We start from the raw sequence: 15,403 nt of genomic DNA, 5'->3' as shown, positions 1-15,403 counted from the left end.
TTGAGTTTGCTTGGTATATCACATGATTGGGAAGAAAGCAACCCAGAAAGTATTGAGTCATTCTGTCTAGCTAGGACTATTACAAAGACCCCGAAAGATAGACTGTAACCCAATACACAGAAAGCCCTGGGAAAAAGGACATTGCTTGTTTCATAATATAATCAAAGAAACAAAAATCCCACAAGTGTCAGAAGCAACATCAGTAGCCTGGGGCTCATGTTCTGACTTTTCTCCAGCTCGTTCAATCTCCTGGAGCGAATCCCTCTACATTTTAAGCCTAGGTTCCCTTCTCTGTAAAAGAAGTAAGTATAATACCATCTTCTTTGTAGAGGACAGTTATAAGGATGAAAAGGGATAGTATGTAAGGAAAGACTTTGCGAATTACCATAAAAATATGAGCTATTATCATGGGGAAGTGTGAGGTAGGTCATGTCCAGTCAAAGCCAGGGACAGATAATGTCAAAAGACACTTGCTAACCATCCCTATCAAGTTCAACTACAGGACATTTGAGAAACAAGAAACTCACTTTATGTTGAAGAGGATGTTTACCTTTATTCACTTCTCATCTTCTCCTTGTACAATATTAACCACATATTTACTAGAAAGGCAACACACAGTTGTACTTAAGTAAATGTAGCATATGAAAATTATATATTTACAAAATGAATATATTATTTCCAAAGGGACTTTTAAGTAACAAGTTTACATGGTAAGACAACAATTCGGTAATTTACTAAAAGCTGTTTTATACACAATTTATAAAGCACAACCATGCACATATTCTGGTACATATGATCAGTATTTTACCAAGTTTTAAACATAGCTTCAAAAGCACCTAGGATTTAGATATTTTAAAAAATTGCATTTCTGCTAGAATATTACAATTCTGATATTACAACACAGAACTAGATTTCTATACCCATAAAACCAAGCCAGTATTGTGTCAGCAGTGTTATTCCAGAAGTGTCTATTGAAGACTAAGCTAGACTGAGCTGCCTTCTGCAAATGCGGGGTCTCCATAGACCACTGGCTGTGTTGCTCAAAAATGCTACTTTTTGTGAAATCTCCATAAGACACTCCATTTCGAGAAAGTTCTTCGTCCATCATCCTATTCTTGCCACTCTTGCAGTAGTAACACTTTTTTCTAACTTGAGGTTGAGGCTCGCATCTAGTCATGAATATTGTAGGAGGAAAGCTACCCCTCCGACCTCATAACTAGCAGCTTTAATGTTCCTATTGCTTGGATCATCACTTTGTTCCCTGATTGTAATGCATGCAGTTTAATGGTCTCATACTGAAGAGAGAACACAAAATCATTATTTGTGATTTATTGTTTTCTAGAGAGAGGCGTAGCCGCCTTCAGATTGTCCTTGAGTGGCCTGATAAAGGAGCAAGTGTCCCTACAAGCTCTTGGAGGGATATTTTGCAAGCCTGTGTATAGGGCCCCAAACAATTTAAAATATTGATAGAGTTTGAGGTTATTCAATGATTCTATGAAATAATTCTGGATCCTTATTATCAGATATAATTCTGCTATTTTTTAAAAAGATTTATTTTTCCCTTTCCTCATAAAAAAAATTAAAATACAACTTTTTACAAGATATGTCCAATGAAAGCCTATGTTTTGCTTGCTTCTTGGAGAGACCAGCTGGCAGAGAGGAGCAGAGAAAATAAAGGAAAAATGCCAAATCCCTGAACTAGTTGACTCAGCTCTTCACTGTTAGTTTGCCACTATTGTTTTTTGTCTTCAGTTTTTCAGCTACCAGGGATTAGGAGAAAAGAAAAGGCAAGAGGAACAGTTTGGCAGAAGCTAATTAATATCTGTTAGAGGTTAAGCAGCTTCAACTCTTTCGATGGCATCCACTCTAATTAAAAGAGTAACCAGGAATTTGCTGTTAACATTCCATTACACATTTCTCACAGTGCCCTTCCAGAAAAACCCAGGTTCCCTACAGTATAACTGCTTATTTTAGCTTATGCTTTTGGAAAATTTTGTATTTGAAATACTTTTAAAGGACAATATAAAGAGCTAATATTTATTGTGTTAAGTATATGCCAGGCAAGAATCATGTTTGCTCCATGAGCCTTAGATTAACTTCAAAATTCTTTTTTTCCTTCAAATAAACTTCTGTCTTCCAAAATCTTATTTTTTTTAACAATCAAAATATTCACTGTAAAGCTGTAAACCAGGTTTATGGTGATTTGTGTGTGCTTTTAGTAATTAAAATCCAATTAACTTTCATAAATAAAAACTCTTTAAAAAATTTTATCATTACTTCCAATGAACCCTAAATATTGAGCTTACTTAAACAGATTTCCCTTTCTTTCATATTCTTAGAATGTTACACAATTAGACAGACAAGTATTATTTTAGGTCTTAATACTCATTGTGCAGGAGGTAGTCTCTCCAACCCAAACCACTCTTGTTCTGTTGATGTCTTTGAGCAATGATAAGTAGCCATCAAACTTAGCTCCTACACTAGATTTTACTAGATGAGCTGTTTCAGCATAACTACTGGAACTTGGAAAAGGGAGAAATGCTCAAATTATCGTTTAACTCTTTTCTTTTAGTTATTCGAGAGTCACTATGAAGAAGTATTCATTATTTCTCAGACCTAATCTATCTGTGATTCTATATATTTGAACTCTAAAGGAACTAGCATTTTTTTCCTTTTCCTAATTCCCCATCCTGGATAATGGCTCAAAGGGAAATAAGACACAAAGCTTCCAAATTCAGAAATTGGTGCATCATTTTATTCTAAAAATTACTCTCCACTTTCATTTGATGGATGATAGGAATCGTCCTTTCTCTAATGAGTGAGGTAGAGCTGGAAAATCGATTAAGCTCATAAATCTCCTCAGTGCCTAGTCAAAATGTGTTTGGTTGTTATTGAGTTTAGTCACTCACAGTCACCATTACTTATGTGCTCATTGTTTAACTGCTACTATAGTACTTGCGATCTCTTTAGAGGAAAAATAGCTTCCTTTAGCACTTCCGCAGCAGCCTATCTGACTCAATCAACTAACAAGGAACTTTGTGTGTTATGATAGTGAAGAGCAAGTTTTCCATGGCCAGGCCTTTTAATGTTAATTGTATCATTGTCAGTTTTCATTTAAGTCAAGTTGCACACTTGACGACTTAGTGGAGCCAGTGTTTCTATTTAAGCACATGAATGGAACTTCAGTATTAAATTTCAGTTTGTTTGTACTCTGCCCATAGCTTAAGACTATAAGCCCTCTGGAAAGAGTGTATGTATTTCTGAACGTTTCTATTTTGCTCAGTAGATAATGGTGACATGGAAATTTTAGCTGCCCTGATGGAGAGAGGATGCCTTCCAGCCATCTCACAGACTCATACACATTCCTGTCCTGAGGGTCCAAAATATTTACTGTTGCTCTATTATCACTAGGAAAAAATATTGAAAAGATATTCAGATATGACTCATTGTATAGGGTGCTTAGGTTCTGTAAAGATGCATGTAACTTACATAATATTTGAAATAAACTGGGACTATTTAGTTTTAAACATTATTTTATACTTTTTCTTTAATGAAAAAATCCCTCTTAAAACCCAGCTTCTGAAGTTTCATCAAAGTAGAGTTGTTCTGTTTAGAGAGGGGAAGGGGATGCTCACACCACCCTAACCTCTCAGTCCCTGAGGCCCTTCTAGAAAACTCCCAAATCTACTTTGAGGATAATTTTTAAAACCCTGTCCAACAATATCCAATGGCATACTATAGGATTGAGAAAAAAGATCATTCGAATATATGTTATGTTTTGACCTAAATTTCAGAGTGGAACTGTTTAAACACAAGCCACCTGGAAGTGCTAACAAATTAATACCTTAAGAGGCTCCTTAAGTCTCTTCCTCCCAGACCTGATATTTTTTGGGCAGTTCCAATCTAAAAAGCCAATTATCTGCTTTGTAGCATTGCTGAGAGGAGGCTGGGAAGAATGAATAATTTGTTCTTTATGCAGCTGGTAAAGAAGAAATACCAAAAGTTTACATACTCCTAAGCAAACTCCTTTCTTCCTTCCTTCCTTCCTTCCTTCCTTCCTTCCTTCCTTCCTTCCTTCCTTCCTTCCTTCCTTCCTTCCTTCCTTCCTACCTTTCTTTGAAAACTATCTGAGGGTGGTTTTGAAGGAAGAGGCATTCCAAGTATTCCACCTGCTTTCAATGACATGGCTTGTCTGTCATTAGGGATAAACTTTCCTCTCTCCTTCCCAGGTTAGGAAAGGAGCTTAATGTGCTAAAATTGTTGCAAGAGCCCACAGAACTGCCATGGAACCACTCTGAGGATGTGCACTGATGTGTTAACGTCGAGAAGGCATTCTTTCTTCTCTGAGATGTGGTTCATGAAATACACACAATGACAAATTAACTCATTCCACCAAAGATTTTGTAAAATACTGATGACGGTAATTATTTCTGTTAGCTAATGACTCCTTTTCATAGGCTGAATCCAGTAAAGGCTTTAAAGCTCATAATAGAGCTACTTGCTTTTGGATGTGTGACTGGTGAAGATGTGTATTGGTTTCTCACATTGGCACAAAGCACGCAACTATGTGTCCCTATCTAAGATTTATGCTTCAACCCTCATCCCAGGTGAACGAGGCTTGTTTAGTTCCACACTGTAAACTCTTTTTGTCTTTATATTCATCTTGGTTTTACCTCCACTTGCACATAACCAGATATGTGCTGCCTTTGAAGTTTTACCTTCAGTTCTACCTTCTCTATGAAGTGTCTCATACTCCTAACAGACTTCCTTTGAGAACTTTCACTGCAGAATTTAACTGTCTTCAATGTAGCATCTTATGGATTTCTATTTGCTTGATGTTTGGTTGTTTTATATGTGCAAGGTTTGGCTCCACTCATCTAAGTCTCGTTTTACTCAAAAAGCAAGTCAAATGCTATAGGTGGTAAATACACACACACACACACACACACACACACCCCTATGTATATATAAATGTATATGTATCCTTCTATGTACATATTGCACATAATATTGTGCCAGGAACAGGGTAGGTATCCCAGTATTTACTGAACTGAATTAAATTCAAAACTGTATCAGTTATGCCAATTAATAAGAAAAAATAGCTTATTTTAATGAATTACCATCTCCTAAAAGAAGTAAATTGGAAAGCAGCAGGTCAAGACCTAGTTTTCATTCTTTAACTGTCCTTATTAAATAAAACATTTAGCGTTGACTCTAACAATGTCACCTATCAATATGTACAAAATTCATTTTGAAAATTTTCACCAAAATGCTTGCCATTTTTCAAAAAGCTTAGTGGATAAGCAATGAGCATACTTGTTCCTTCCTAAAAATAAATTATTTTAACAATAAAACTCTGAGACTTTGGGTAAAGATTTGGGTATGAGTTAGAAATAATAACAACAATAAAATAATAATAATAATAATAATAATAATAATAATAATAATAATAATAATATTAGGTTGAGAGGCTAACAGTGAATAGAAAGTGAAAGTGGGAAACTTCCAAGCTTTGTGAATGAGGGTCCATGCTTCTCTTATGGGAGAGAATGTACATGCTGTGGTGCAGCTTTAATTTAACAGGCATCCCAGGCAGACGTATTCTTGATGCTCTCTCCTCTGTGCTCCCATAGCACCTTCTTTAACCTTGTGAAGTAGGACTTTCCACACTTCGAAATGATTTGATTATCTGTCTATCTCACCAGACTGTACCCACCTTTAGGAAAGGGACTGTGGTGTGTTTGTATGTTTTATCCCCTAGCACAGGCCTTTGGGCCTTTGACAAAGAGATGCACAAGCAAGCACTGTCAGTGATAAATGTGTCAATAAGTGAATAGCTAAAGGGAGGAAGAGAGGAACAAAAAGGAATGAGAAGAATATGCCTAGGAAAACAGATCCCTCCTAAGTTATAATCAGCTCTGCCAAGTTCCTTAATTCCAAAAATGCATGCGTTTCTCCAAATTTAGAGGAAAAAGAAAGATATTAATACATCAGAATGACAGTTTTTTTTGTAATTTGGAACTTTGTCCTCAGATTCTTAATGTAGTGTCATAATAATTTCTCCCCAAAAAGTGCTCTGACATATCTGAAAATGAGTAAAGCTTGAGCAAAATTAAAATCTCTTTTACAAAATTTGTGTAGCACTTTTGATTATAATGTCATGTCTTTTGTCATAGTAGAACAGTTCTATTGAGTCAAGTAATTCTTTTGTGGAGTTGTACCTCCGTATAGAAAATGTGTCCAAACTCTCATATCTTTAAGGTATTTTTATACCTTTACATAATGAACACCATGAAAGAAGTCCTCCTACAGATTTGTCTCTTGAAATTTTTCACTGCTGAGATTCTGAGAACTGTTCCTAACATAACTAACCTCATAAACAATCGACACAGCAGCACCAAAAATCGTATGAAAGAAGTTGCTCCTTGGAAACAGGTATAATAACTATCACTGCTGCTGCCATTACTGGCCTCTGCTGTAAAGTTAAATTCCTAAAGTTGTTTTCAGACCTTGGATGGACTTTACTGTTGGAGAAAATTGATACTCCATTATATAAAATTCTAACTTCTTTTCCTACCCAGGTTATACTATTCTCCAAATGAGTAGTTTAACTTATGGTGACACATTTACACTGCCGCCTATTTCCAAGTGTCTACAATAGGCACATCAAAAAAAAGGGGTGGGGAGATGTATGCTTAATGGCTAACCTAAAACCAAATTTATGAAATCACAGGCACAAATATTTCATCAGATGACTCTACATCCTTTCCATATTCTATATAAAGTCTTAACTGTGAAAGGAGTGCCTGGAGAGGTTGAGTGTCATGAGATTGTTTTTCAAGCAGCCTCATAGAGAGACATTACCTTGATGAATTTTCCACAGACTAGAATTTTGTCCATGGCTTTGCAGGCTTGGAAACTTGATCTATCAGCAAAGCTGGAGCAAATTCACATCTCAGAGTGAATTTACAACTCAAAGAGCACAAAACACTAAAGATTGATATATCAAGATACAAATACATTAATTTATAATGAGAACCATAAGTCTCAGCTGTACAAAAACACTGGTTGGGCAAGCGAGCACATTTTCTTTCTGTGGACAAATCTAGATGGAGAACCAAATCATAATCAGAAGTTAATAATTGATAATGAAAAAGTGGGACAAAGGGGATACATTAAATAAATCAAATGCAAGACGAGACTTAAGATTCTAGTTCTGCTACTTCCTGATTTACCCTGATATTTCAGACGAGAGATAGGTAAGCCACCAGACTCACCAAGTAGCTAAGGATCTACCTCTTTGAAGTGGCATTGGCTGGGAATTGCAGACTTCCCTGTGTGGCTAATTAATCCCTCTTCTGACTGACATATTTTTCTTTAGATACCTTACATCTAATTCTGGCAGACAATCAGTTCATAAGGTAATGTTTGCTATCTCTGGTAGTGCTATTTAAAGAAATCATCAGATTCTTTCAGTCTTCTTTTCTTATTTTATTTATTTATTTTTGCTGTTATTGTCATTCTTTCTTTTGTATGCACACCAGTACCATCAGACAAGTCTAGGTCCTCAGTTCCTTATGAGGGGGGCCTACTGGTCTACCCACTTGAAACCTGTCTCATTACACAACTCCAAAGATCACTACTATATAAGTTTACCTTAAATTTGGGTTTTACATGTCTTTTCCCGTTTTCTCACCTTCTTTCATTCCAGAAACTCTCACTGACTCCTACTGCCTTCATGTTAAATTCGAATTGCTTAGCCTGCCATTCAAATTCCTCAACATCTGTGCTCAATTTATTACCATTTTTCTATTCCATGAAACTACTACTCCACTCAAATCTATTGTCTCTTTATATTCTATATGCACCCCTAAATTCATGCTTCTGTTCATTCCTGGGGTCACTTCAAGTTCTACCCCATCCAAAAAGGAAGCATGTCCCAAGTGAAAGATCAGAGCAAAGCTCCAGAAAAACAAAATGGAGACAAGCAGTCTATCAGATGCAGAGTTCAAAACACTGGTTATGAGAATGCTCAATGATCTCAGGGAGAACTTCACCAAAGAGATAGGAAACATAAGAATGGAGATTGAAAACATAAAAAGGAATCAGTCAGAAGTGAAGAAAAGAATAACTGAAATGAAGAATAAATTAGAAGGAATCAACAGATTAGATGAAGCAGAGAACTGAAGCAATGATTTGGAAGATAAGGTAACAGAAAACACCCAATCAGAACAGCAAAAAGAAAAAAGAATTTAAAAAAATGTGGATAGTTTAAGGGGCATCTGAAACAACCTTATGCATACCAACATTCACATTATAGGGGTACGAGAAAGAGAAAAGAGAGACCAAGGGACTGAGAACCTATTTAAAGAAATAATGACTGAAAACTTCCCTAACCTGGAGAAGAAAATAGATACACAAGTCCAGGAAATGCAGAGTTTCCAAACAAGATGAACCTAAGCCCACATCAAGATACTTTATAATTAAAATGGCAAAGGTTAAAAACAAAGAGAGAATCTGAAAAGCAGCAAGAGAAAAGCAACTAGTAACTTATAAGGGAGCCCCCATAAGACTGTCAAATGATTTCTCAACAGAAACTGCAGGCCACAAGGGATTGGCACAAAATATTCAATGTAATGAAAAGCAAGGACCTATACCCAAAGGTACTCTACCCAGCAAGACTATCAATTAAAATCAAAGGACAGATAAAGAGCTTCCCAGACAAGAAAAAGCTAACCATCAAACCAGTATTACAAGGAATGTTAGAGGGACTTCTTCAAGATGATAGATAGATAAATAAATAAATAAATAAATAGTAAAATGGCAATAGCTACATACCTATCAACAATTAGTTTTAATGTAAATGGATTAATTGCTCTAATTAAAAGACATGGGATGGCTGAATGGATAAGAAAACAAGACCCTTACATATGCTGACTACAAGAAACTCACTTCATATAGAAAGACACACATAGACTGAAAGTAGAGGGATGGAAAAAATAATTCCTGAAAACAAACAAACAAAAAAAGCTGGAGTAGCAATACTTATATCAAACAAAATAGACTTAAAATAAAGGCTATAATAAGATACAAAGAAAGTCCCAGTAATTCCACTTCTGGGTATTTATCTGAAGAAACCCAAAACACTAATATGAAAAGACATATGCATTCATGTGCTCATTGCAGCATTATTTACAATAGCCAAGATGTGGAAGCAACCTAAGTGTCCATCAATGGATAAGTGAATAAAGAAGATGTGGCACATATATACAATGGAATATTATTCAGTCATGTAAAAGAATGAAATCTTGCCATCTGCAACAACGTGTGTGGACCTAGAGAGTATTATGCTAAGTGCGGTAAGTCAGTGAATGAAAAAAACCATATCATTTCACTTACATGTGGAATTTAAGAAACAAAATAAACAAACAAAATGGACAAAAACTCACAGATACAGAGAACATTTTGATGGTTGCCAGATGGGAGAGGAGTTGGGGTGGGTGAAAAAAGGGGAAGTTCAAATTTGTTGTTATAAAATAGTCATGGGGATGTAGAGTAAAGCACAAGGAATATAATCAATAATATTGTAATAACTATGTATGGAGTCAGATGGGTACTAGATGTATCAGAAGGATCACTTTGTAAGTTATATAAATGTGTATTCACTATGTTGTATACCTTAACCAATATAATATTGTATGTCGACTGTAATTGAAAAACAAAAACATTATTTAAAAAAAAAGAAAAAAAGATGTACCTCCTTCGTGAAGATATCTCTGAAAGCCTAAATCTGAAACTGACCTTTCTATTCTTTACATTCTTTTGGTATTTAGTATATCTGAAAAGTAATTATTATTATATATGTCAGTATACTATCTCCTTAATTAGAATAAACTACTTACAGGTGGAAACAGTATATTTTTTACCTTTGTTATATTATGTTTCAGTAGTTCCTTAATACCAGGGATACTCAATAAATCAGGTGCTTAGATCTGGCCCTGTCCACTTGTAGGTAAAATTACTGAACTTCCTTCAGATCCTAAGATAAAACTGGAAAAGTATTCCCCTTAACAGAAGACAGGAGTTGCCTCTTGAGGTGTCCTTGGGATATCAGCAGTTCATGGATTCTTCTAGACCCTTAGAGTGATTTCAGAAAATCAGTGTACTACCCCACATCCTCATGTGTTCTCTGTACTGTTTGATATTACAGTTGAAAACACCTTTTAACTCCTATTAGTTTCACTGTCAGTCTCAAAGTAGACTGTTACCATTAAAAATAGACTAGACCTCTGTTATACAGAGATTGTCATCAGAGCATTCAGCAGCAAGAATGATACAGGAGGTAGTTATATAGAAAAGTGTAACAAATAGGTCCCTTGAGCATGATGGTGGAGTTGATAAAAATCTTGGGTACAAAAGACGAAACAGCAGATTTGTCAGGTTTACTGGAATAGCAAAGAGATTGAGAAGGAAACAACCTTAGCTATTTTAGCTACCACTTAGCTTTTCGGTATTCTTGTGTAATCATACATTGGTTGGAAGACTGATTGGAAAGTGCTTTAAAAAGACCTCCCAACATTTGTCTGATACAATGAAAGGATTTGCAATAATATTGAGGAAGACAGTTTCTCTCGTTTCATACCACAGCATTACTGCGTGTGGGGAGGACATCCAGAATGTTGTCAACAGGGTCTTCCGTAATTATGAAAGACATGAAACTACACACATCGGCTCATATTTCATGGAATTTGGCAACCCCACATCAGAAATGTTGGGGAACAATCTGGCTAAGTCTTAAAAGCAGGAAGGAGAAACCTAATTCAAAGAGGAGTGAAGGTGATAATCTTTCCTAGGAAGGAGGAACTTGCCAGATTAAACAAAGATAATTAAGCCTGATTAGTTAATTATAAAAATGTAATCAACATAAAAAGTTTAATTGTAGTAAATAAAAGAAAAAGCTATATTAAAATGGAGAAATTATTTCCTGGGCAAGAAAGAATTAATTTTTAGAGGTAGGAAATCAAGAAAGAGTTTGTAAGGTACCTGATTGTCTTCCTAATATTAAAAAAAAGAAGAAGAAGCTAATTATGTTTACATTGAATAAAAATTATCATAATATATTGTATTGCTTAACATATAGATTAATGCAAGATGGTGGAAGACACAATTTTGTGAAATAAATCTAACATTAAAAACAACACAAAACAAAATTTTTAAATACTTTATATTCCCAGGAAAAGTGTTTTCTATTAGTGAGTGTTAATTTCTTTCTTTCCTTTTTTGGAACATAATCTTAGAATTCTAATATATTTTAACACAGATTCATAAAATTAGACAGGAACATGGAAGCCATTTCATATATTCCGGTGACTTCCCAGCTAAAGTACACCGAGACCAGAGTAAAGAAAAGGCGATTATTCCTTTTTATTTGTAAATATGTGCAAATAGGAGCTTCCATAGCTTCCTCTTAAACCCTTGTCAATTCACAAAAAATGTGGATCTTTAGTCCCTATTTCGTATTTTCATGTACAGCAATTCTCAGAATATGGAGACAAGACATATGAAGTGATAAGCTATAGGCTGCCCATGAGAGTAAGCTGTAGGACCTTATGATCATATCATCTATTTAGTCTTATATCTAGAAATATGTTTCTTGTTTTAAAATCTAGTCTTTATGTTTGCTGTTTTTAAAACAAAATATTCCACCTACCAACATAATGTATGTATGCCACATTTTAATAGCTATACCTGGCCTGAAGCAGAGCTAGTGGGTGACAAATTAAATACCGCCTATTTCATCTAGATCCCACCTTCCTTGTGAGAATTTCATACTGACATTTACATTTTCCTCACTTTGAATGAGTACATAAAATCCTCACTTCACATAAGAAAAATCTTTCTTGGGCAAAATATACTTATTATCTACCTTCAGTCAACTTTCCGTGTACTTACAGAGTAATGTAGATTTAAAATAAATCTTCAAAAATTGAAAAATGTAGAAAAACAGATTTTAATAAGGCAGCTTTCTACTTAAGTGTTCTTTTTTTATATTACATTCTTTAATTATATGATAGCATATTTTGATTGTGAAATTTTAAGTTACTTTAAAGGTATTTTGAGCTCTAAAAATGTGCATGCTTGCCTGCTGATTTTCAAACCAGAAATTAAAAGACTGTAAGAAATTAAAATGTCACCTTGATGTCCACCATAAGAACTGTTTTCATTGTACAGAGTATCAGCCCAATAGTATGTGAATGGTTTTACAAACTTTAAAGTTTATGGTTGAAACTATTGTTTCTCATTTGGCCTCACACTCCAATTTCTTCTAAGAAGCATGGATAGATGTACTTGTCTGCACACACATAAAATTTGTTAATTCATGTTCCTATCCTCTTGTATCAACTTTTTACAAATCAAGGAAAGCGACGATTCCATCAGGAAAACACATGTCATGAATCTTAATATTGACACATTGTGCTTTATGCTTAATCAAGTGGTTAATCTTGGTAAAATAAAAGGTGTGAAAGACAAAATCTTCTCTTTTTAATAACAATTATTTTACATATAACTATTGTTATTTTAATAACAATTATTTTACATATAACTATTTGAATTAAAAATCATAAAAAAATTTGTGTACATGTTAAAGGACAATTGAAGCCTCTAAAACTATGGCTTGGCAAATGAAATGTTTGAAAATTTTAAATATTTATGAATTAAAAAATGTATGTCTAATAAATAGTATGTTTACATTAATCTATTTTGCAACAATACCTTGGCTGTATTAACCCAGATAATCACACAGCAAAGTAATTTTCTTTTTTATGAAACCATGAAGTGAATTAAAATTTTTCTGTAACAAGAAGTTTACAGAATATTCACTTCGAAGCCGCCCAGAAAAAACATGCGATGTTTTCTGGGCTTGTGGTTGAACCGATAGTTAAGCTCCATTTGAAACAAGAGGGCATTGCCATCAACATACCTTGTCCTTGGGTTACTCCGTAAAATTCAGCTGCTATCCTTGCCGCTTCCTTGCGGTTCCCTTTCACAATGTAGAAGTGGCTGAGGATGGCCAGGCTGATTTTCACAAAAAGCTTAAAACAGAAAAGTGAAAGTATCGTAAAGTAGACATTGGATAGCTGTTGAGCGAATGGTCGGCTTTCCTCTAACACCGACATTGCTGCACACGAATCTGCGGCAGTCTTTAGTGAGATCCAAGTCTCAAATGTGCCTGGCTCTCGTCCGAGATGCCCCTGAACAGCTGGTCCTGAGGAAAGAAAATATCAGCTGGTAATGATGCCTCCGGCTCAAAATATTTATACTGTCCATAAAAGTTCTTCACAAACTCCGATTGGTCTGACAATGTTCCAGGGAAGCAACTGCAACACGTGCCTGATTTGCAAGACTCCTGACTTTCCATTCTCAAAATAAATAGACACCCTGCCTCTCTGCTCTGAATTTCAAAATCTAGGTATTGGAATTTATGTACAGATTATTTTCTCTCTCTTTTTTTTTTTTTGGTATCTAACGAGCATAAACACTTTGAAGACTTTGTGTGTGGGGGTCCTGTTGTTAATGTCAGTGATATTCACAATAGCAAGGTAAAATTAAATCCATCAATTTAAGCCTTTAAAATGGTCCTATTTGTAGATAATGAGCTAAATCACCAAACAGTCCATGATGATGATCTTAACGACTGCTCTTCAAATTATCCAATTATGTTGCTTTGTTATCAGAAAAAAAATGTTTTATACATGAATGGACTAGAAAGCCGTAGGATAATAACTTTAGACTGTTCATTCATCCTGTGGAAACTTTTTAAGCACTTAGTACACATCAAACATTTTTCTGGATGCTGGGGAGCCAAAGGAAAATGAAATGTCCCCGCCACAAGGATCTCATAGTTTAGAGGAGGAAAAAGACAAGACATCAAACAAATCCAGGTGAGGACAGGGTATCCTCCCAGGGTATCATGGGAGCACAAAGAGGAAGGGCTAATCCTGGTAGGGAAGAGTCAGGGAAGGCTGCCTGGAGGAAGTGGCATCTACAAAGAATTATCAAGTAAACATAAGTGTTTCAGTCTAGACTGCCCCAAACCAAGCAAAACAATGTACTTTTTAGGCTGGTCATTTTTGTTAACCCCAGTTTGACTTATTTTATGAATGAAATGCAACTGCCTATAAGGGCATCCTGAAGCAGGCTGTATTTTTAAAAAGCCATAGGAAGAGAGTGGCAATGTTTTGGTACATAAGCCAAAAATAATATGCCAAAATATAAAATGGCATATTATACAGGGAAGTTATACATTTATATGACCAGGTTTGGGGCCTGACAATTGATGTATTGTTTCCCAAATCTTCTGAGAAGCTCCAAAATAACAAATAATAAAAAAGATATAAGAAAATAGAAGTGGCTCTTTTTGGAATAAAGGAACATATCCATGATTGGTCATATTAGTAGGTATTGGGTGCTTATCTGCCTTGGTGTATGCTTTTTATGCTGGGTATCTTATCTGACTGGACTGATTTATATAAAGTATTCCTAAGACAAAGGAGACATTGCTATAAAAGAAATATGTCAAACAAAGCAGACTTCTTCTTTCCCCACTAGTTGAGTGGCTCCTAGAAAAATAAATTAGGTCATTATATTAGAAAGAAATCACTGAGGTCTTTACAGAAATCACCCTTGGTATTGCTTTCCCAGGTAGAGAACTAGACTGGGTGGCCATTAATTGGACCCAGTGTGCCATTTCATATGTGCTTTGGAAATCAATGAAAATTAACTTCAAAGTATTGCAGATAAGTAAGTAAATGTTCCTCTCTCTCAGCTGTGGTGAGATTTCTCTGGTTAAGTAGTTCCATGACCATTGCCTCCAGTTAGTCTTCCCTCTGGCATTGTGATGTGTGACTACACATAGGAGAGGCATGCCCGTGGACAGCTGGACAATCACAATGCTCTGAGTCAGTGCGCTGACTTCCACTTCAGTGCTTCAGAACTACAAGTAAATCCTGCCTAAGTCACATCTAAAGTTTCACTCCTTCCTCTTTACCAGTAAGTGCTATTATAAATAATTATCTCTACATTAGCTAATCGGGCTGGGATTCCTTTGGGTTGAGGAACACTTTTATTTTCATAAGGCTACTATCATCGGACATTAACGTTTAAATCCCTATAGTTTTACTACTAGAAAAATACTACTGTCCAATATTTAGGACTTTATGTCAAGATGTCAGGTTTTATTTTAATGAGTTTTTTTTTTTTTAAGATTTTTATTGGGGAACTGCGGAGATGGGAACAGTGCTGGGGAATTGTGGGAAGGGGAACAGACAAGTTGCTGTCGTTTTGTTCTTCAGTCTAGTTGTGGAGGACGTTGCTTCACTGGCCCAAGTTGGCACCATCATTG

General features: G+C 35.4%; 1 protein-coding gene across 2 annotated transcripts in view; it reads right to left on the bottom strand.

Moving 5' to 3' along the window:
* The window catches only part of ASB5 (ankyrin repeat and SOCS box containing 5), a 99,119-nt gene that overhangs the window by 38,954 nt on the left and 44,762 nt on the right, over nt 1-15,403 (bottom strand). For both annotated transcript variants that reach the window (XM_019651739.1, XM_019651736.1), the window contains one exon: nt 12,983-13,267. In XM_019651739.1, the coding sequence (XP_019507284.1) occupies nt 12,983-13,178 (196 nt within the window). In that variant the 5' untranslated portion in view covers nt 13,179-13,267. The remainder of the gene's footprint in view (nt 1-12,982; nt 13,268-15,403) is intronic.

Source organism: Hipposideros armiger, unplaced genomic scaffold, assembly GCF_001890085.2.
Source record: "Hipposideros armiger isolate ML-2016 unplaced genomic scaffold, ASM189008v1 scaffold_165, whole genome shotgun sequence".
Lineage (NCBI taxonomy): Eukaryota > Metazoa > Chordata > Mammalia > Chiroptera > Hipposideridae > Hipposideros > Hipposideros armiger.
The sequence above is the reverse complement of the archived record's forward strand: the minus strand, read 5'-3'. Positions and strand labels throughout refer to the sequence as shown.